Consider the following 24,035-nt stretch of genomic DNA (forward strand, 5'->3'; position numbering starts at 1 on the left):
CGGCATCCCAGACCGCAACAGTCAAACAGATCTTCAAAGTGTTCCACTAAGCACTGCGAAGAACGTACCATTTCTTCTACAGTAGCACTGAATGGGCTTATTTGCTACTCCAAATACTCTGTCATGCAAAACTTTGGAAAAAACAGTCTTCGAGAGCATTTTCCGGGTCCATTACTTGCGGAGCCTTTTAACGAGTACGCGTCGGTCAAATTCGGATTCTACCCTAACATCAGGAGTTTTATTTTTAAGATCCCTCAAGCGCAATGTAATAAGAATGGCTTCCAAATTCTACAATTTAGGAAGATCAAGACATCTGTTCTCTAAGCATGGAACAAAGTCCTTGGTTCAACTGTAAATTAAAACAAGGTTGGTTGAACAATTTATTATTTTAGTACTATTTTTAAAGTTACACTACATTTTCCTTTCTTGCACTTTTCTAGCTAAAGAACAACAACAAAAAAAAACACACCAACTCAGTTCTCCTCCTAACTAAAGTCATTCAATGATAATAAATTACTTCAACAAACTTCTAGCGTCCAGTTTAGTGCACTCTTCAGGACCTGAGAGGACTGCGCTCACTTACATGAAGAAGACATCCTCCTTTAGCTTTCATCCCGCATCAGACAATGAAAAAGAAAAAAGACAGCTTTAAAGACAGAAACACTAAAAAAATAAAATAAATAAATCTCAAGTTTTCATTCTTTACAGCAGATGTGCCTCACTGTTAGCAGTCAGGAAACACTGGCCTAAGTCACGTGTCTTTATAAATTAAGGTTGAACTCAGTTTAAAGCTAAGTGTATTCGTTTGGATTTTTAAACACTGAATATTTCAACCCGTTTCATGGAAGTTTAGCTTTCTGTCATCGCCGAGGTAAACTCTACGACGACTAGATCCGGGAGCGGCTACACATAGGTGGAATCTCAAGTAACTAATTATTTGTTAATAGAAAGAAGAAAACTAGGGAGCCAAAATCCTATAAATATTTTGGTTAAATTCAGGGTGAATCCCGAGGAAGGCATCTAGCCTAAACATTTGTCTACAAAATAACGGTGCTTTGGTTTGATTCGGATTGAGACTCGAGGATCTGTAAGCGTTGCCTAGAGTGATAGGCGAGAGCGAGGGGGTGAGGAGAACATCACTGAGAGGCTCTAGATTTATGCTCCCGGAGGTTCAACCGATGAGAAGTGGAGAAGGCGTCTGAATCATGGAAAGGAACGTGGTGGAGTGGGACGGGAAGGCCAAGGGGCGGTGGCAGATGGGTCTCTGGGCCTTGTTTCAGACAGAGAATGAAGCCTTTGGGTAGGGATCGTCTCTCTTTGGTGCCGAATTGTACTTTCCAAGCGGTTAGTACAGTGCTCTGCACACAGTAAGCGCTCAATAAATACGACTGAATGAATGAACTGTACTAGCCTGGGACTTGCACGTGAAAGACGCCGCAGAACAGTCTTATGCGAAGCAGCGTGGCCGACTGCTAAGAAGAGAAGCAGCACGGCGCTGTGGATGGAGCCCGGGCCTGGGAGTCAGAAGGTCATGGGTTCTAATGCAGGCTCCGCCACGTGTCTATTGCGTGACCTTGCGCCAGTCACGTCACTTCTCTGGGCCTCAGTTACCTCCATCTGGAAAACGGGGATTGAGACCGTGTCCAACCAGATTTGCTTGTATCTACCCCAGTGCTTAGTACAGTGCCTGGCGCATAGTAAGTCCTTAATAAATTCCATAATTAATTAAGAGCCTGGGAGCCAGAAGGAGCTGGGTTCTAATCCTGGCTCTGCCACTTGTCTGCTGGGTGACCATGGGAAAGTCACTTCACTGCCTCAGTCCCCTCATCTGTAAAGTGGGGATGAAGACTGTGAGCCCCAAGTGGGACGTTGAATGTGTCCAACCTGGTGAGCGTCTACCTCAGCGCTTAGCAGAGTGCCTGGCACGTAGCATGCACTTAATACCATTAAAAAAGGAAAACACTGCAAGAAACAACATCTAGACGTGAGTTCCCAGTCGTCACGGACTGATACCGAGCACTACTATTCATTCAACATGGTATTTACTAAGCGTCTACTGTGTGCAGAGCACTGTACTAAACGCTTGGTATGCCAGGGCTGTTAGGGACATTCAGACGTAACGGGCAAAAGAGGAGCCAAGAAAGGAAAGAAAAGGAGCACCTCGTTCATATGGGAAGCAGCCTGGCCTAGCGGCTAGAATCCAGGCCTGGCAGTCAGAAGGACCTGGGTTCTAATCCTGGCTCCACCCCTTGTCCGCTGAGCGATCTGGGGCATGTCCCCTCACTTCTCTGCACCTCAGTTGCCTCATCTGTAGAATGGGGATGTAGACTGTGAGCCCCGTGTGGGACGGGGACTGGATCCAACCCGACAGTCTACCCCGGCGCTTAGAACGGTGCTTGACAGATAGTGAGCGCTTCACAAATACCACCGTCATTATGTTCTCGATATTGACTATACGCCTGAAAAACGGTAACGGGCATGGAAATGAGGAAAGTCTCGAGGAGGTCTGCGATGCAGCTGCAGAGGTGATCGTCACGCCCGCTGGGTTTTCAAGCATTCATTCAATCGCTCGTATTTATTGAGCGCTTACTGCGTGCAGATCACTGCGCTGAGCACTTGGGAAAGTCCAATATGACAAGAAACACACATTCCCTGCCCACAGCATCACGGCGCAAAGCGAAACGTCCACGATCAGAAAGGTCAAACTGTTGAGCTTTCCTGGCACGCGGAAGACTGACGCTACTTGTGTTGATCGTCCACACGGACGGGCTCCTTCTGCTTTAATATAGGCGCTAATAAACTGAAGGCAATTCAGAAGAGCTATAATTGATATTCTAATTGATATATAATCGATCGGCTAGCACCCCCTCTTGGTCAATAATTGGAGGGAAACGATGGGTTCTGACCAAGGGGAGACTGGGTACTGATACGACGATACACTGATTCATTCAATCGTATTTATTACGCGCTTACGGCGTGCAGCGCTCTGAACTAAGCGCTCGGAAAAGTACAGTGCAGCAACAGAGAGTGACAGTCCCGGCCCATGGCGAGCTAACGGTCCACAGGGCGAGCTCACAGTCTGGTGATTAATGAACTACTGAAGAGAATCGGAACACCTCACCACAGACTTAGTCCCTTCATCTAAGGATTCGGATCCTCGAGGCAAACCGAGAAAAGTGGAAAAAGGAAAGATGAACCAGATCATAAACAAAACAAAAGCCTCTGTTACAGAACATGACTCCTTTTAGGAAAGAAACATTTATTTTTAGTTAAACATTGAGCATTTACCACGCTTTCAGAGGACGGATCTATTTGATCCAAGGGAAGGCGGATGAAAAATGGAAGTTGAAGATGAATCCATTAAATGGACAAATGCCAATAGAGTAAATTACATATTAAGTTAGCATGACAAGAGGAAGACTTGGATTTCTACCATAACCCAGATGGCGGGGCAATATAAGCAGGAAGTATAAATAGAAAATTCGAAACAGAAAAAAAAAATATCATGGTGACAGATGTTAGAATGGTCAAACAGTTGGGGGAAGAACTCAAAAACCAACTGTCTTCAACCAAGTGGCAGCGTTAAAACGGAAACAGATATTCTCCCAAGTGCTCAGTACAGTGCTTTGCACACAGTAAGCGCTCAATAAAGACGACTGAAAGAATAGAACCGGAAGAGTGGAAAATGGGTCAGGTTATTAAGGTTGCGATTTCTATCTCTCTGCACTGGCTCTTGAGTTGTCCAGAAGGCTTTCAGGAGAACATCAGAGCTGGAAGAAAACTCAAATGGGCATTTTTCATTTACGGGTCAAACCACAACTTCATTTATAATACATTAACGGAGCATAAATATATAAACTCTGTGCAATCTCCTGGCACGGGATGTGTTGCCGAATTTTACTTCCCAAGCGCTTAGTACAGTGCTCTGCACACAGTAAGCGCTCAATAAACACGGCTGAATGAATGAATGTGTGAATGATGTTTAGTTTGGAAGAGGAGGGAGGCTCCCTTTATAAACAGTTCCATTCTCAGTCAACACTTGCACATCACCCTTTTTCCCCTGCCAGGAAATAATGTTAAATGACACAGGACAAGTTATCCTTGTGAATGATGGAAAAAATTAATCGTAATCTAGATTTGAAAACACATGTTTAGAGTTTCATTAAAAAAACTCCAAACTGATCAAAAATACACTCACAAGCCAACTGAAGAGTGAAGACGCAAAACATTACAAAATTGAGCCAGTTTTGAAGACTACAAACCCTAATTTTGATCTTAATGGAATCATTTTTACTGCTAGGCAAACAAGAAGCACGTGTGATAGGGAATGAAGGCCCATGACTTAAAAGATTCAAGACAGCGCAGAACAAAACAAGGACATCTATGATCTTCCGAAGAAGCCTCTCTGAAGGAATGAAATGGCTTTAACGGCATCTGTTAATCAATTCATCGATCAGTGGTATTTTTTGAGTGCTTACTGTGTGCAGAGCACTGTACTAGGCGCTTGGGAGAGGACAATACGACAGAGTTGGCAGACACGTTCCTGACCCCGCAATGGGCTTACAGTCTCGAGGAAGCGCTTACTATGTGTCAGGCACTGTGCTAAGCACTGGGGTAGATAGAATATAATCACGTGGGGCACAGTCCCTGTCCCACAGAGGGATCACAGTCTTAAATATGCATTTTACAGATGAGGTAACTACAGAACAGCGTTAAGAAGAATGACGGTATTTGTTAAGTGCTTACTCTGTGCCAAGCACAGTTCCAAGCGCTGGGGTAGATACAAGGGCAATTAGATTGTCCCACGTGGGACTCACAGTCTCCATCCCCATTTTACACAGATGAGGCAACTGAGGCACAGAGAAGTGACGTGACTGCCCAAAGTCACACAGCTGACAAGTGGCGGAGCCGGGATTAGAACCCACGACGTCCGACTCCCGGGCTCTTTCCACTAAGCCATGCTGCTTCTCCAAGTCTGTAGTCTAATATCCCGGCTGGATTATTGTGCTCTCATAATATCCCGGCTGGATTATTGTGTCAGCCTCCTCTCTGATCTCCCTTCCTCCTGTCTCTCCCCGCTCCGGTCTATTCTTCACTCCGCCGCCCGGCTCATCTTGCCGCAGAAACGGTCTGGGCGTGTCACTCCCCTTCTTAAACAACTCCAGCGGTTGCCTATCGACCTCCGCTCCAAACAAAAACTCCTCACTCTAGGCTTCGAGGCTCTCCGTCACCTTGCCCCTTCCTACCTCTCCTCCCTTCTCTCTTTCCACCGCCCACCCCGCACGCTCCGCTCCTCCGCCGCCCGCCTCCTCGCCGTCCCCCGTCCTCGCCCGTCCCGCCGTCGACCCCCGGGCCACGTCCTCCCGCGGTCCCGGAACGCCCTCCCTCCTCACCTCCGCCAAACTAACTCTCTTCCCCTCTTCAAAGCCCTACTGAGAGCTCACCTCCTCCGAGAGGCCTTCCCACACTGAGCCCCCTTTTCCCTCTGCTCCCCGTCTGCCCTCTGCTGCTCCTCCTTCCCGCCTTCACCTCCCCTCAGCTAAGCCCCCTTTCCCTCTGCTCCTCCCCCTCTCCTCAGCACTCTGCTCATTTGTATATATTTTTATTACCCTATTTTGTTAATGAGGTGTACACCCTCTTGATTCTATTTATCGTGATTATGTTGTCTTGTTTTTGTCTGTCTCCCCCGATTAGACTGTGAGCCCGTCATGGGGCAGGGATTGTCTCTATCTGTTGCCGAACTGTACATTCCCAGAGCTTGGTACAGTGCTCTGCACATAATAAGCGCTCAATACATACTACTGAATGAATGAATACAGAAATGCCAGGGATTGCAAAAATGCCATCATCCTCACAGTCTTAAAGGAGAAAGGCGGGAAAGTTGCCCTAAAAGAGAGGGGGAGGTTATCTGCTCTCTGTTGCCGGAAAGATCCTAACCAGTCGACTAAAAGTGAGAAAATACAGTGGGAATAAATACCTGCTTCTCTCCACCTCTTAGACTGTTAGCTCCAACGGGGACGGAGACTTTTTTCCAATCTGTCAGTCTTCAGTCACCCCGCAGCCCTTAGCACAGTTTTGGCGCAGAGTAAGCGCTTAATAAAGAGCCTGAGCGAATCAGTACCATTTAGAGAGTGCCTGCTGAGTGTGGAACACTTTCTAAGAGCTTGGAAGAGTCCCATAGTGGTAGAAAGCAGGAATCCCGTCCTCAAGGAGCTTAGTATGGGGGCAGTCGGACACAAAATTTCCCGAGGTGGGGGGAAAGAAGCGCTTAAATAGTCCAGTGATGGTTGAGAATGCCTAAATGTGAGGGTGCAGAATAATTCATCGTCATCAGTGGTCTTTACCGAGCGCTTCCTGTGTGCACGGGACTGAACTAAATGCTTGGGAGGGTCCAATACAACAGAGTTGGTAGCAAGGCTCCCTGCCCACAACGAGCTAATGGAGAAAAGTCTCCCACAGGTTGGGTTTCAGAAGGGCTTAGACGATGGGGGAAGCTGACACCCGGGAGATCTGACGTGGGAGAGAGAGTTCCAGGCGGGAGGAAGGCCGGGAGCCTGGGGTTAGAGGAGGGTCAAGAACGAGACACACTGAGGTGATTCGGGGAGGAACTAAGAGTGCGAGCTGGGGTGCAATAGGAGAAGAGGGTGGATTCGGAAGAACCTTCCCAGACCAGCTTTTAGAGAAAATCATTAACCGTACCGACTAAAGCATCTATACGAGGCTCTGGCTTTTCACCACATTTCAGGGACAGAAGTATGGGCAAAACTTTATGACCGCTTCACGGAGTCTGGAGATGTTACAGCAGCATTTGATTGCTTCAGCAGACCTGGGCGCTGGCAAGCATTACAAGTTTGAGGGCAAACGTCGGGATCTCCACGACGATACGGTTTTAAAAACGCATTCTGGATTATTAATATAATAATATTGATAATAGGAGTCTTGTATTACCCCATCGCTCCCGGAGTGAGGTATCTTGGATTGGGAGGAGGGAAGGGAAAGGGTGGCTAGAAAGAATGGCCCCAACTTTCAGATGAAAGAGAAAGAAGGATGGCGACATCTCTTCTGGGTGACCGGGAAGCAGCCCGGCCTAGTGGATAGAGCACGGGGTTGGGAGGCAGAAGGACCTGGGTTCTAATCCCGTCTCCACCTCTTGTCTGCTGGGTGTCCTTGGGGGCACTTCACTGCTCTGTGCCTCAGTTACCTCATCTGTAGAATGGGGGTTGAGACTGTGAGCCCCAGGTGGGACGTGGAATGGGTCCAACCTGATTAGCTGGTATCCACCCCAGCGCTTAAAATGGTGCTTCTCAGATAGTAAGCGCTTCCTGTGAATACCGCAAAACAAATAATGCGACGTCTGCCCCGGGCTGAACAGACAAGGTAAAGAGAGAAAGGCTAGGAACTTAATAATAATCACTCTGGTATTTGTTAAGCACTTACTATGTGTCAGGCGCTGTGCTGTGCTGGGGTAGAAATGGTTTAATTAGATCCCTGCCCCATGTGGGACTCACAGTCCAAGTAGGAGGGAGAACAGGTATTGAATCCCCCTTTAACGAACGAGGAAACGGAGGCTATGAGAAGTTAGGTGGCTTGCCTGAGGTCACACAGCAGCCAAATGGCGGGGCTGGGATCAGAACCCAGATCCTCTGGAAAAGAACTGACTCGGAAAACCCCCGCCTCATTTAATAATAATAATTATGGTATTCGTTAAGCTCTTACTATGCGCCAAGCACTGTTCTAAGCGCTGGAGTAGATACAAAATGATCAGGTTATCCCACGTGGGGCTCACAGTCTCAATCCCCACTTTACAGACGAGGTAACTGAGGCCCAGAGAAGTTAAGTGACTTGCCCAAGGTCGCGGAGCAGACAAGTGGCGGAGGTGGAAATGGAACCCACGACCTCTGACTCCCAAGCCCGTGCTCTTGCCATTAGGCCACGCTGCTTCTCATTTGCCAGTAGAAATAATCCAGAAATCAGAGCTAAATCAGAGTTCATCATCCAATGATCTAATCTGGTGGTCATCTATTTTTGGAGATATTATCACAAGGGGAAAGCATGCACAGTGTGAGAAGTAGCATAAGTCTCTCAAATGGAATTAATAAGATACAGACCTATCCCCTGCTGCAACTGGGTTTTGTTCCTTGAAAACAGTCGGGTCATGCTGTGCTTTCCCGAAGATTTACATGTTATCAATTACGACAGATGCCGGGACTTCTGGTAAAGGGGTACGAAATTCCCTTTCATACTAAGTACTGTAATTATAAATGTAACTAAATTACTGTTTACTCATTATTGCAGTAATTCAAAGCAGCGCGTCACATACAGATGAGGATGAAATGATTCCGACTGCAAGGGGCTGCAGACATAGAAACTTGGCCCGCTGACAAGAGCAGTGGTGGTTTTTCAACTTCACTGAAGAATCCGTTCAATTCTGGTTGAGCAGGCTTTTTTTCTTCTAAAAACACTCTGTAGCAAGTTAATTCCTTCCGAACACCTCTGAACTTCTCTCTTCTTTAGTGCCTTCATCAGTCGCATTCGTAAATTCGTCTGCCTTCTTGAAAACTGACGCAAAGCCTCTTTAATCCCCACGTTTTGGCTGACGGCGGAGAAACCGTGACTTCTTCCCCTGTTCTTCATCCGCAACGACGCGCGTGTCCGTCCAAGTTCGAGGAGGCCCTTGAGGAACTTGAATTCCTCGGCTTGTCCACTTTTCAAGTTAAATACCTCCCCAGTTCCACAGCTTCTTTGGCTATCTGCTCCTAGGCCTCTTCTCTTCCTCGGTCTTGAAAATCTGCCCCAGAACGTGGCGAGAGTTTCCTTCAAAACCCAAGGACCGCCGATGGTTTCATCTCGGCCCGGGGAGAGGGCGGAAGGGCCGGGATTTACTCACCTGGACCTTTCGGCTGCGACGGCGAGCTGGACGTGCGCGGTTCGGCATCGAACACCACGGACTGTATCCTCGGGGTGGTCGTATCGGGAGCTGGTTAGGTGGTACCCTGGGGTGAGGCATCAGACAACGACGGTTGTATCCCGAGGATGGTTGTAGGGTTGTAACGTGGGGTAAAGGCAACAAGCAGAGATGGCTGTACCTCTTCTCCCGGGAGGGTTGAATCATAAAGTGTTCATCTCCCGGGACCTGCCTGAACTGTAATTCATTTGACGGTATTGAGCGTTTCCTCTATAATAATAATAACCACCACGATATTTGCTAAGCACTTACTATGCGCCAGGCACTGTACTCAACGCTGGGGTGATACAAGCAAATCGGACTGGACACGGTCCCTGTCCCACGTGGGGCTCACAGTCTCAATCCCCACTGTACAGATGAGGAAACCGAGTGACTTGCCCAGGGTCACACAGCAGACAAGTAATGGAGTCGGAATTAGAACCCATGACCTTCTGACTCCGAGGCCCGTGCTCTATCCACTACGCCCCGCTGCTTCTATACGGACAGCCTGGTATTAGGCCCTTGGGATTGTACAGTAAAAATGAAAGACTTGATCCTTGCCTCCAGTGATCTTATTCTGATTTGTACATTCGGTGGGAGCTGGAGGAAAAGGGTAAGTGCAACCAGCAACAGCAAGAAAAATGCTGAAATGATACATTTTGAAATCTAGTGTATAAATGTAGTCTATATTTGCCAAGGGTGGCTGATCCTCTAGACTGTAAGCTCATTGAGGGCAGGGAATGTGTCTGTTTACTGCCGTATTGTGCTTTCCCCAGTGCTTAGTACAGCGTTCTGCACACAGTAAGCGCTCAATAAATGCCACTGACTGGCTATAAAGACATGCCCTTGGCAGTGGAAATACTTCTTGTCTGAATGGGCTTTAATCTCTATTTCTTATCTTTAAAAGGAAACTGAACTTCAAAACTACAATTAGTTTGCCAATTTTCATTCTACTCGATGCTAAAAGAATAAGTCCAGCAATTAGGCTAAGAGGTCCTTTATTTAAAATCGGAGGAAAACACCTGCAAGTGGAAACAGCTTTTGAGGGAAATATGGAGAACAAGGTCGATTAGGAGGAATAAATTTAGGTGGAAACAATTAATTCTTTAAAGTACTGCACCACAATATAAAATGTTATGCAGTATTATTTACTATAGGCCAGTGAAATAATAATAATAATTTTGATATTCGTTAAGCTCTTACTATGTGCCAACCACTGTGCTAAGTGCAGGGGTAGTTAGAGCGTAAAAAGTTCAGACACAGCCCCCATACCACATGGGGCTCGAAGTCTAGGGGGCAGGAGGACAGATATAATAATAATAATGATGATGGTATTTGTTAAGCACTTACTATGTGCCAGCACTGTTCTAAGCGCTGGGGGAGATACAAAGTAATTAGATTGTCCCACGTGGGGCTCACAGTCTTCATCCCCATTTTACAGATGAAGTAACTGAGGCATAGGGAAGTGAAGTGACTCGACCAAGGTCACACAGCTGACAAGTGGCAGAGCCGGGATTAGAAACTATGACCTCTGACTCCCAAGCCCGGGCTCTTGTCATTAAGCCACGCTGCTTCTCTGTGCCTCGGTTCCCTCTTCTGTAAAATGGAAATTAAAACTGTGAACACCATGCGGGACAGGGACGGTGTCCAACCTAATTAGCTTGTATCTACCCCAGCACTTAGTACAGTGCCTAGCACACAGTAAGGCTTAACAAATACCACAAATAATAAAATAACAATAATCTGTTTCATTCCTCCTCTTCTTCGCCTTTCTCCCTTCCTCTTTCCTTCTACGTACAAGCAAACACACCCACACCTTGGGTCAACTCTGCTCCGGGTGCCTCCTCAGAGAAAATCAAAATTAGCTCACCTCCCTCCCAGAGACCTAAACTTTAAGAAGTCTGGGTTCTGCCTAGAACCTGTTTCAAACCCAGGGAAGTTGGGCGTACCAGAGAGGCTTTCTGCAGCAGCCCAAACCAGAACAGGGTACACATGCCTCACTACCAACAGCATTTCAGTGCCTACTCTATGCAGAGAACTACACAACTGTGAGCAGGGATCATCTCTTTTCATTGCTCTATTGCACTTTCCCAAACGTTTAGTACACTGCTCTGCACGGAGTAAGTGCTCAATAACTACAACCAAATGAATAAATGTACAGAACCAACTGAGGGCAAAAATAACCACACAAAAAGGGACTAGAATTATGATTGTACAAAGTGTGTAGACTATTTTCATTCTGTGAATGACTAATAGACTAATCAAGTATAAAGAAATTAGCTCTCCAAATTTATGCCGTACAGAGGAAATCAAAACGCAATCTTTTTTTTCACTAAAACTTCTTCTTTCAAATGCTCTTTTCCACTTCATTTCATTTTTAATCTCCTTAGTTTTCTGCCCCATTTTTTGTTTTCCCTGTTCCAGGAAATCTTTCATTTCAGTCCTTTCCAAAATCCCGAACTTACTCCAGGAGTCAATTTTGGGATGGGTCAATCTGGCTGACCATAATGAAAATCGGGACTCAACAAATGCACTCATCTTCTAGTAAGTGATGAAGAATAATCAAGGTTGCTGAAACGATGCTGATGTGTAATTATCAAATATGGGCATCGGAGGAGAAAGATTAAAAAAAAACACCCAAATAGCACACACTGAAGAGAGCATTTGATGAGAAGTAATTTGGTTAGGCTGATGAACTAAACCCTAGCTCTTGAGCCCTGATAAAAATAATATACTGAACAATTTTGTAATAAAAAGTAAACATGTAGTGGTAAGGCCCACATTCTCCCTTCATTCTGAAATTCCCACTCCAAGATTTCCGCTAAAGATTGGCGGTCTTTGGGGTTCACTGATAGAAATTTTTCATCAACTGATTTTACACCACTGATTGATGGATCGCCACATTTTGTCACCTATAAAATGGGACAATGTCATTTTATCGAGCGCTTACTGTGTGCGGAGCGCTGGTCTGGACGCTCGGGAGAGGACGATACAACAGAGTTGGTAGACACATTCCCCGCCCACATCGAGAGTTAGGGGTGGGGAGAGACATCAATAAAAATAAATTACAGATATGTACATAAGTGTTGTGGGTCTGGGAGGGGATGAATAAAGGGAGCAAATCAGGGCGGCGCAGAAGGGGAGTGGGAAGAGAGGAAATGAGGGCTTGGTCAGGGAAGGCTTCTTGGAGGAGACAGGCCTCCAATAAGGCTTTGAAAGCGGGGAGAGTCACCGTCTTTCAGATATGAAGAGGCAGGGAGTTCCAGAGCGGAGGTAGGACGTGGGCCAGCAGTCGGTGGTGAGATGGACAAGATCGGGGTACAGTGAGTAGGCCGGCATTAAGGGGAGCGAGGCGTGAGGGCTGGGTTGCAGACGGAGCTTTTCGGCATAAATATTCTGAGGAATAATGGAAAAGGTTGAGGTGTTTGCAGCCTAAGGTCGGATGCGTTTTCGCTGAGCTTCCTCGTGGCCGCTTGCCCTCCTCCGCTCCGAGGGCCGTGACCATCCACGACGACGTGGGCGGGCTGAGGAATGCCGCCCGGCTCCGGCGGAAAAGGGTGACGGCCGCTCTTTCCCAGCCTCCCGCCGCTGCACGACTCCCACGCCCGCTCGGGAAGAAGCCAAGTTGGTCCCACACCCGCTGCCGGGCCCTAAGCAGCCCACCAGCGGGCACCCTCAGGTCCTAAACCAGTGGTTGGCCTCGCCAGGAAAAGCAGTGTGGCCTAGTGGATAGGGCCCGGGCCCGGCACTCAGAAAGACCTGGCTTCTAATCCTGGCTCTGCCACATAATAATAATAATAAAGTGGTATTTGTTAAGCCCTTACTATGTCCCAGGCTGTGTACTATGTGCTTGGCACAGAGTAAGCACTTAAATACCATCATTACTATTATTAAGTGCTGGGGGGGATACAAGCAAATTGGGTTGAACACAGCCCCTGTCCCACATGGAGCTCACAATCACAAGTCCCATTTTACAGATGAGGCACAGAGGAGTGAAGTGACTTGCCCACAGCAGACAAGTGTTGAAGCTGGGAGCTGAATCCATGACCTTCTGCCTCCCCGGCCCGTGCTCTATCCGCTATGCCACGCTGCTTCTCACACTTGTCTGCTGGATGACCTTGGGCAAGTAGCTTCACTTTTCTGGGCCTCAGTTCCCTCATCTGCAAAATGGGGGTTCAAAACCTGTTCTCTCTCCTACTTATTCTGCAAGCCCTCCGTGGGGACTGATTGTCCTGTATCTTTCCCAGGGCTTAGTACGGTGCTTGGCACATAGTAAATGATTAACAAATACCACAATTATTATTATTATTATTATTCAATGAGAGCGGCAGGGCAAAGAGTGTGTACACACAAAATGAATTAGCTTCCAACATGGATCAAGCTAACCCATTTTAAAAGATTCCTCTAATTGTCTTATTCCAAGGTCTCTGAATACATTTTCTCTATTGAAGAAATTGGATTATTTGAAAAGGACCAAACGTCAATTTTGCTCAAATATATATTTTCAGTACACGCTTTCGAGAGATCTCGATTCAAGGAACCATTATTCCAATAACACGCATCTGCCTGTGTAGAAGGAAAGCATCTATATGCACGTAGCTTATGCCAAGGCATAAGTCCTCTTACACAATTTTCCTTCACATGAGACTCTTTAAGACCCCAATTCTCACATTATAAGAGAAGTGACTGTATCGATTGCTCTAAAACTATAATTAACTTGAAGACCGCCTGATTCAAAACGAGATTCCTGTCTTGGATTGAGTTGCAGACACTAGCAACTTCCTTGCTGCCCATTTTGGAATTCAGCTTTAAATTTAAAACCGGAAGCGACATGAACATTAAGATTGTCATTTTCATAAAACAAAGACAAAGCATAAAAAGCCTGGGTTCAACTTGGCGACTTTTAAAAACTCTCGACTAAGTTTCTAAAAGTCCCGAATGAAAATAACCTTATGCGTTACCATTTCATTGTTATAAACAGCTGCATGAAATGCTTGCCCACACGAATTCTCTAACCTCCCACAGTCTGTCTGGAGTAGTCGAACGTTAATGTACTTCTGCGACATCATCACAGGTCAAATGAAAATTTAGGCAGCCGCAAATCACAGTAGTTAGCGGTAGCTCATTAAAGGAATATCTCCAGATTATTCCATTTCGTCTAGCAGGAGCGACGCCACCGTGAAGCTTTGTTTAAAAAAAAATACATTTCATAAAAGTTTAAAGACACATTTCACTCCCTAGATGCCTCTATACTAAATTTTCAACTTAATTTTTAAAGAGATAATAGATAATAGTTCTCCCCTTAAAACTCGGGGGTCGTATTGTTGCCGAACCCCACGTTCTGAAAAAAACTTATTCCGCATCTGGACACCACGGGTTTATGCACGGCTATTTCTCCCGACACTGCCCTGGGTTGTATCTGGGTGGCTACGAGCTGCTGGAAGAACGTTCCCCTGTTCTGCTGTCGCATCCGATCCAAAATGGCTAGTGAAAACTCATTACTACGGCACAGGTGATGGTGCCAAAATGCAAAATTGCTCCCGAAACCCAAGTCACACCAACCCATCATCTATTTACGGATCTATTCACCTACTCTACCCTTTACGTTCACACGCGCGGCCGACTGCACGGTCAATTTTACGTGTGCCGATTACCCCGTCTGTAATTGTCTCTGGGTCTGCCTCCCCATTTCAGAATGAAAGCTCCGTGTGGTCGAGGAACGTGTCCCATGCTTCTGTTTTACTTTCCCGACACCAGACTTTTTCTCTCCTCAACACAGGGAACCTGGGTAGGTCACCCGAGGAGAATGAGCAAGACACCCGCACGGCTGCTGCTGGGAGAGCTGATGTGGGGCAACACAGAGCGAGGAGAAGCGTTTTTAAAGACACGGTAAAACCGAGCCTCGGATGATGCTCCGTCCCGGCTGAAAATCGGGCGTCAGTTGCAGATGACCGACCAGCGTGGTACTCCACCGACCGACTGATCGATCCGTCGTATTTATTGAGCGCTTACAGCGTGCAGACCACTTGGAGAGTGCAATATAACGATTCGGCAGAGTTGGAAGACAAATTCGACCATAGTGTAACCGAAGGACTGAAAACTACCCTCCGCTGGGTGGCTCCAACAATCCCAGTCTCCCTTCTCACCCTCAGAAATACCCACGAAACCTTCAGGGAGAACATCTCCCACTGCCGCTCTTTTTGCTGGACGGACCCGGGTTCCCCGAGTTCCGTTTCTATCGTCCACCGACACAGCTCTGACCCCCTTTGCGCTCGGAGAACCTCCGCTATAACGTGTGAGTCTCTAATTAGGGATCTTCAACTGCCAACGGTCGGGAGAGTTGTTTGATGAGAATATTTTCGGTCCACATTTATGAAGTCAACGGGCAAGATGCTAGTTTGGTTTCCCATCAATGTGTGTCTTTCATCTCGGAGGCTGTTAGTGACATAAAGCATTCCCCTTGTCATTAAGTAAAACAATTGCCCGCTCTCCCCACCATCTGCGTACATTATGCCAGTCCGCAAACACCTCCCACCCATTAGAGGTCTTGGAATGCCTCTACCATTTCTGCATATATTGGAGAGATGTCGAGAGGGGAAAAACAAAACAAAACAGAGCCAAAGGCAGCGAGGCCAGGACTGTTAGCCACAGAATAGGCCTAAAGAGGCAGCATGGCCTAGTGGATAGAGCACGGGCCAGGGAGTCAGAAAGACCTGGGTTTTAATCCCGGCTCTGCCACGTCTGCTGGGTGACCTCCGGCAAGTCACTTCACTTCTCGGGGCCTCAGTTACCTTATTTGTAAAATGGGGATTAAGACTGCGAGCCCCACGTCGGACAGGGACTGCGTCCAACCCGATTACCTTCTATCTACCCCAGCACTTAGTGCCTGGCACATACTAAGCACTTAAAATATACTATTATTATTATTAACTCCATAAAACATGACATTTCTCCACCGTTGGCCGCCTCTCGAGAACCCCCAAAACACAGAGATGGTCCTACTGTTCCGATGACTTATGAGTTTGAACAGCGTGACGGTTGGGAGGGATGAAACAGAGAGAAAGAGAAACTGATGTTAAAAAAAAAAAAGTATTCCGGTTCACAACTGTTTTTTGACAAAGCAAAAGAGTTGTCTTCATGCAGAAACAGAATTTCCAGGAAAATCTGAATAAGAATAAAGGGATGCTATCACTGAGCAGACCAATGGTCCATTCTGTCCTGCATTCTGTGTCCAACAGGAAGCTTGGACAACTAGATTGTCAATTCCTCCACTAGACTAAAAGTTACTTGAAGGCAGGGATCGTGTCTTGTAGTCTTAGACTGTGAGCCTCACGTGGGACAGCCTGATTACCCTGTATCTACCCCAGCGCTTGGAACGGTGCTCGGCACATAGTAAGCGCTTAACAAATACCAACATCATTATTATTATTATTACTCCTCTACCAAGAGCTTAGTGCTTGGTTTGCACACAGGCAAGCGCTCGATAAATATCACTGACTGTTGGATGACTGCCCTTCTTTTCATCTACCTTCCCGTTCACGGATATTCCACCTCACATTTCTTCTTTCCTAATCCTCCCCTCTAGGAAGACAAAAAAGTGTATACCTGTCCAAGAACTTATCCTAACCCCTCTCATGCCTGCCGACAGCTTCTGTCTGCGGCCTTATGCTCACCACCCACCAGGTAAAGTTGTGTTTCCTTCCCTCTCTTTTCATTCATTTATTTCAATCATATTTACTGAGTGCTTACTGTGTGCTAAGCACCGTATTAAGTCCTTGGGAGAGTACAATATAACAATTTATTTATATTAATGTCCATCTCCTCCCCAAGACTGTGACCTCACGGTGGGCAGGAATGTCTGTCTTGTGTTATATTGCACTCTCCCAAGTGCTTAATACAGTGCTTTACGCACAGTACGTGCTCAATAAATACATTTGAATGAACAATAAGCAGATACATTCCCTGCCCACAACAAGCTTACAGTCTAGAGAGGGAAGCAGCTATTAATATAAATTACAGGGATTCATTCAATCGTATTTATTGAGCACTTATCGTGTGCAAAGCACTGTACTAAGGGAGGTACATTAGTGCTTTGGGGCTGGGAGGGGGAAAGAATAATGGGACAACGCAGAAGGGAGTGGGCAAAGGGGAAAGGAGGGATTTGTTTTTAATCTACCACCTATCCGCTTCAATGGGAATCTCCTCGACCTGATAAGGGATTTATGAAACAACTTCTGCATCTACCCCGTCCATAGCTTTCACGGTTTTGTAGATCTCGATCATGCCCCAGCGCAACCTTGATCTCTTCAGATTCCACTTTGTAGTAGGGCTTCTCCATCCCCCGATGATAGGAGGCTCCACCTCGTCACCCATCGTGGCCAAGTGCTTCGTAGAAATATTCAAAAACACCGACAAAACCTATTTATCCCCTGCTGCAGTGAGCTCATGTTCCATCTACAGTAGCCACAGACGGCACTACAAAGAATTCTGGACACCCCTTAAATCAAACTCATTTTGATTTAAATAACATATCAGAATTGCTCTGCCAGTGACAGCTTCATTCATTCATTCAATCGCATTTATTGAGTGCTTACTGGGTGCAGAGCACTGTACTAGATGCTTAGGAGAGTACAAAATCATAATAAACGGACACACTCCCTGGCCACGAGCTGATCTGATCCATAATGATGTGCAATACTTCACTGAGGAAAACCAAGTCCTTATAAAGTTTTCAACATCCCAAGCTATTTGTGACGAATCTTGCACAGGGAAAATTGCCTTTAATGTCTTGAGTATAAAAAAGTTTTGAGGAACAGTAGAACATCCACCTCCACGACCTTGAGAAGCGAGAATTTAGAGGGGGATGGAGGTTCCCGTTTCCACATGCCAAACAGTAAATTCCCCTTATGGAGAACCAGAGGGACCTAATGGAAAGAGCACAGATCTGGGAGTCAGAAGGAGCCGGGTTCGACCGGCCGTTGGCCCAACTTGTCCGCTGTGTGACCCTGGGCAAGTCGCTTCACTTCTCTGGGCCTAGTTCCCGCATCTGTACAACGGGGATCAAGACTGAGAGCCCCATGTGGGACATGGGCTGTGTCCAACCTGATCTACCCCAGCGCTCAGTACAATGCCTGGCACATGGTATGCGATTAACAAACACCGTAAATAAGAAAAAAAGGCTAGCCCTCCTATAGTGACCTTAGCCACCTCTGAGGCAACCTTGCTGTTCTCCATCCATCCACCACTCAGTATGGCTCAGTGGAAAGAGCACTGGCTTGGGAGTCAGAGGTCGTGGGTTCTAATCCCGGCTCCGCCGCTTGTCATCTGTGTAACGTTGGGCAGGTCACTTCACTTCTCTGTGTCTCAGTTCCCTCATCTGTAAAACGGGGATTAGGACTGTGAACCTCAAGCGGGACGTGATTACCTTGAATTTCTGCGAGCGCTTAGAACAGTGCTTGGTGCACAATAAGTGCTTAACAAATACCATCCTTATTATTATTATTCTGTACATTATTTATGCATATTAGGGAAGCAGCGTGGCTCAGTGGAAAAAGAACCTGGGCTTCAGAGTCAGAGGTCATGAGTTCGACTCCCAGCTCTGCCACTTGTCAGCTGTGTGACCTTGGACGAGTCACTTCACTTCTCTGGGCCTCAGTTACCTCATCTGTAAAATGGGGATTAACTGTGCGCCTCCTGTGGGACAACCTGATCACCCTGCATCTCCCCCAGCGCTTAGAACAGTGCTCGGCACATATTAAGCGCTTAACAAATAGCAACATTATTATTATATTGCTTTGACAAAGGCATAAGCTCTTGGCTGACCTCCCAGCCCCCCTCCCTATTACAATCCGTACTTCACTCGGTTGCCTGGATCCCTTTTCACCAAAAACGCTCAGTCCGGGTCTCCGCGCTCCTCAGGGACCATCGACGGCTGCCCAACCATCTCCACATCCAGCAGAAACTCCTTATCATCCGCTCTAAAGCAAACAGCTCACACCATCCTACCTCACCTCACCGATCGTCCACTCCGGCCCGGCCCGCACTCTCCGCTCCTCTAGCGCCCGTTCTACTCCCCTGGGCCCCGATGTCGTCTATCTCGCGGCCGACCCCTTTCCCACATCCCCCTCCCTATGCCCCCCCATCCCCTCCCCCTTCAAAACATTTACTCAGGTCACATCTCCTCCAAGAGGCCTTCCCAATTAAGCCCTCTTGTCCCCTGCACATTCTCCTGTGTGTATCATCTCAGCGCTTCGATCTATGACCTTTGGACATTTGACGCTCGCCCCAACCCCACACTTAGATAAGCACCTTTAAATCATTAGAAATTATTTATTCATATTCACGTCACTCCCTCTCTAGGATGGGATCTCGCTAGAGGGACCGTGTCTGCTAATTTTGTTGTCCTGTACTCTCCCAAGCGCTCAGTACAGTGCTCTGCACCTAGTAAGCGCTCACTAAATACCTCTAATTCACTGACTGATATTAATGTCTCTCTCCCTCTCTAGACTGTGAGCTTGCCATGGGCAGGGAACAAGTTTAACAACTCTGCCATACTGTTCTACTGTACTCTCCCAGGTGCTTACTAAAGTGCTCGGCACACAGTAAGCCCTCAATAAATACAATCGCTTGATTGGCAGAGCAGCAGCAATAATAACAATAAGGATTGTGGCGCCTTTTAAGCGCTTACTCTATGCCAGGCTCTGTACTAAGCGCCGGGATGGATACCAGCAAATCGGGTTGGACTCGGTCCCTGTCCCACCTGGGGCTCACAAGCCACAATCCCCATTTTACAGATGAGGGAACTGAGGCCCAGAGAAGTGAAGTGACTTGCCCGAAGTCACACAGCTGAGCAGTGGCGGAGGCGGCATCAGCTCCCACGACCTCTGACTCCCCAACCCGGGCTCTTTCCACTAAGCCACGCTACTCTTCCAAGCGCTCAGTACAGTGCTCCGCACCCAGTAACTGCTCGATCAATATGACGGAATGAATTGATCGAGTGAATTGGAAAGGTGCTGGACTTTGGAGATTGACCCTGCCAGCTTGTCAGGTATTCAAGCCACTGAAAACCCCTCTATCTTGTCTCCTGCCTCGTGAATAAACTGGGGAACAAAGATCCTATTTTCAATGGGGAACATTAACTAGCCCGAAGAACATGTTGATTATGTTCATTTCAGATCCTTTTCCAGCCTACGTTTTAACTGTGGTTTCAATTACCGAATCTCTAATTGATGACATAACGGTTGGCGAAGGAGACGACTGGGTAAATATAGGCTGGAAGGCTTAACACAGAAATCCAGAGTCGCTACACAAATCTCCCAACCGTTATTTTTCAATCGCAAAGGGAAACGAGTCTAGGAAGCGACCGACACCAACCGGATGAAGCACACGCACGAGCCGGACGCATTTTCTTGTTTTTTAGGCTAAGGCTTTTAGGCCGCAGTCGTCTAGGGGAAACCCCAACGAGACAGATTCCGAGGTGGCCATTCCACCTGACATCCCTCTGACAGGTAAGCAAAATGTGATCCTCGGCCAGCGTGGCCTCAGGCCTTGGAGCGGGGTTCCTAATTCCAGTTCTGCCACCCGTCTGCTGTGTGACCTTGGGAGAGTCATTTCACTTCTCCGTGCCTCAGTTACCGCATCTGTAAAACGGGGACTACGACCGGGGGCCCCTTGTGGGACAGGGACCGTGTCCAACCTGGTAAGCGCTTAGTACAGTGCTCTGCACACTGTAAGCGCTCAATAAATACGATCGAATGAATGAATGAGCTTGTATCTATCCCAGCGCTCAGTGCAGCGCCTGGCACGTAGTAAGCACTTAAATACCATAATTATCATTATCAGATGGGTGCAGGTCTGGATTGCAGGTCTCAACCGAGGGGCGCTTACTGACGCCTCACTGAGGAGTGCTGACTTTTGAGAGCCCATCCTGGGAGAGGATCTCTTTTCAAAGAATTATTTTTTACAACCCAGACTTTACAGAGATGATGCACACACTCCCAACCATTTACTCTAGAATCTTTCCCGGGTGTCTGAGTTACACTCTGGACTGTGACTTAATCGGGTTTTTTTCCCCTCCTTTCTAAAGGTGGGTGCCAAGGCCTTCTCCTGTCCTACTCAAAAATACAGTAATAATAATGATGGTATTTGTTAAGCGCTTCCTACGTGCCGGGCACTGTTCTAAGCGCCGGGGTGGATACCAGCAAATCGGGGTGGGCACAGTCCCCGCCCCACGTTGGGATCACGATCTCAATCCCCACTTTCCAGATGAGGCTCGGAGAAGGGAAGTGACTTGTCCAAGGTCACGCAGCAGTCAAGTGGCAGAGCTGGAATTCGGACCCACGACCTCTGACTCCCAGGGCTGTGCTCTTTACACTAGGCCACGCCGCTTCTCCGTATGACTGCAAAAATGATCATCTGCAATGAGGGGATGCGGGGGGGGGAGAGAGATGGAGCGACAGGGCTAGGGAAAGATGGGGGCGAAGGGGCAGGAGGCGATGAGGCGGGGGGTTGGGGCAAGGGTGGGCAAGGTGGGGGGAGACGGGACGGGACGGGATGGGGCAGGGGGCAAAGGGGACACGAGGGGGGGGGCGACTGGAACAGGGCAGGGGGTGACAGGGATGGGATGGGGGTGATGAGGATAGTTGGGGGCGGGGGGACGGTTCAGGGAGCAAAATGGAAGGGTCAGGGGGTGACGGAGATAGGTCAGGAGGCAGGAGGACAGATGAGGGGGCGACAGAGATAGGTCAGGAGGCAGGGGGACAGATGACGGGGCGACAGAGATAGGTCAGGAGGCGGGGGACAGATCAGGGGGCGACAGAGATAGGTCAGGAGGCAGGGGGACAGATCAGGGGGCGACAGAGATAGGTCAGGAGGCAGGGGGACAGATCAGAGGGCGACAGAGATAGGTCAGGAGGCAGGGGGACAGATCAGAGGGCGACAGAGATAGGTCAGGGAGCAAAAGGGAAGGGTCAGGGGTACGACTGAATGAATGACAGGGATGGGACGGAGGAGACGCGGATAGGTCAGAGAGTAGGAGGTCGGGGTCAGGGGGTGGAGACGGGTCGGGGGGCAAAGGGGACAGGAGGGGGGTGAAGGGGACAGGACATGGGGATGGCTCTGAGGATAACGGGGACGGGGGGGGGTGATGAGGATGGATCGGGGGCGACGGGGAGAGGAAGACAGGCCCTGGAGTGGCGGGTCAGGGGGCGAAAGGGACGGGTCAGGAGAGAAAGGGACAGAGGGAAAGGGTCAGGGGGCAAAGGGGACAGGACAGGGGAGAAAGGGACAGAGGGGACGGGTCAGGAGAGAAAATGACAGAGGGGAAAGGTCAGGGGGTGAAGGGGACGGGTCAGAGGGAGAAGGAGAAGCGTCAGGGGGTGAAGGGGATGGGTCAGGAGGTGAAGAAGGGTCAGGGGGTGAAGGGGAAGGGTCAGGGGATGAAGGAGGAGGGTCAGGGGGCGAAGGAGAAGGGTCGGGGCGAACGAGATGGGTCAGGGGTGAAGGAGACAGGACCGGGGGTGAAGGAGGAGGGTCAGGGAGTAAGGGAGAAGGATCAGGGGGCAAAGGGGACAGGACGGGGGGAAGGGAACAGAACAGGAGGCGAAGGGGACAGGACAGGGGGCGAAGGGGACAGGAGGTGAAGGGGACAGGACAGGGGGTGAAGGAGGAGGATCAGGGGGTGAAGGAGACAGGACAGGGGGTGAAGAAGGAGGGTCAGGGGTGAAGGTCACAGGACAGGAGGTGAAGGGAACAGGACGGGGGGCGAAGGGGACAGGACAGGGGGCGAAGGAGACAGGACGGGGGTGAAGGTCACAGGACAGGAGGTGAAGGGAACAAGTCAGGGGGCGAAGGGGACAGGACAGGGGGTGAAGGAGGGGGGGGGTCAGGGAGCGAAGGAGACAGGACAGGAGGCGAAGGGGACAGGACAGGGGGCGAAGGAGACAGGAGAGGAGGCGAAGGGAACAGGACAGGGGGCGAAGGAGACAGGACAGGAGGCGAAGGGGACAGGACAGGGGGCGAAGGAGACAGGACAGGAGGCGAAGGAGACAGGACAGGGGGCGAAGGAGACAGGACAGGGGGCGAAGGGAACAGGACAGGGGGCGAAGGAGACAGGACAGGAGGCGAAGGGGACAGGACAGGGGGCGAAGGGGACAGGACAGGGGGTGAAGGAGGAGGATCAGGGGGTGAAGGGAACAGGACAGGGGGTGAAGGAGGAGTGTCAGGGGGCGAAGGGAACAGGACAGGGGGTGAAGGAGGAGGGTCAGGGAGCGAAGGAGACAGGACAGGGGGCGAAGGAGACAGGACAGGGGCGAAGGGGTGAGGCCGGTGAGGTGGGTGTGGCCATGGGGCCGCCCGGGCCCGGGGGCTTCTGGGAGGAGCGGCCGCTTCTCAGGCCTTTCCCGACATGCCCCGCGCCGGGCCCGCGGCCTTGGCCTCGGCCTCGTCCCTGGCGGCGGCGGCCCCCCCCCCCCCCCCCCCCACGGACGGAGGGAAAGGAGGAAGGAAGGAAGGACGGGGGGCGGAGGGTTACCTGTCGGCCGCCCGCGCTGGCCCGGGCCTCGCCCCCCACACGAGCCGCCTCAGCGCGGCCGCCGCCATCGCCGCCGCCATGTTGGCGCAGCCTCACCGACGGCCGGGGGGGGGGGAGCCGGCCAAGGACAGGGCGGGGGGGGGGGGGGGGGGGCGCGCGCGACGACGGCGTCCCGCCGGGGACACCCTTCCCCCGGCCGCCCGCGAACGCGCCCGCCGCGCGCCGGAAGACGGCGGACTGGAAGCGAGGCCCGCGCGCGCAGGCGCGGGGGGGCGGGGCCCGGGGGGGGGCCGGGCCCTGTCAATCATCAGGCGGCCCTTCAGTCCTCACTCTCTGCCAAGCGCTGCGCCCATCTAACTCACCCTGTCAGCCCCTCAGGGGGCAGGGATGGTCTCTCTCTCTCTCTTTCTCTCTGTTCCAAGCGCTGAGCCCGGTCTTCTGCACATTGGCTGGGGGACTGGGGGGGCAAGTCACTTCACTGGGCCTCAGTGGCCTCATCTGTCAAATGGGGATGAAGACTGGGAGCCCCACGTGGGGCAACCTCATTCCCCTAGTATCTAC

At 49.5% G+C, this 24,035-nt stretch overlaps 1 protein-coding gene across 3 annotated transcripts in view; it reads right to left on the reverse strand.

Annotated features, from left to right (window-relative positions):
- Positions 1 to 23,587, reverse strand: part of NDUFS4 (NADH:ubiquinone oxidoreductase subunit S4) — a 74,709-nt gene extending 51,122 nt beyond the window's left edge. For 2 of the 3 annotated variants that reach the window (XM_029072435.2, XM_029072386.2), the window contains exon 1: positions 23,475 to 23,587. In XM_029072435.2, the coding sequence (XP_028928268.1) occupies positions 23,475 to 23,554 (80 nt within the window). In that variant the 5' untranslated portion in view covers positions 23,555 to 23,587. The remainder of the gene's footprint in view (positions 1 to 23,474) is intronic. The other variant, XM_029072514.2, reaches the window with a different exon arrangement.
- Positions 23,588 to 24,035: the final 448 nt, after the last annotated feature.

Source organism: Ornithorhynchus anatinus, chromosome 1 (genome assembly GCF_004115215.2).
Source record: "Ornithorhynchus anatinus isolate Pmale09 chromosome 1, mOrnAna1.pri.v4, whole genome shotgun sequence".
Lineage (NCBI taxonomy): Eukaryota > Metazoa > Chordata > Mammalia > Monotremata > Ornithorhynchidae > Ornithorhynchus > Ornithorhynchus anatinus.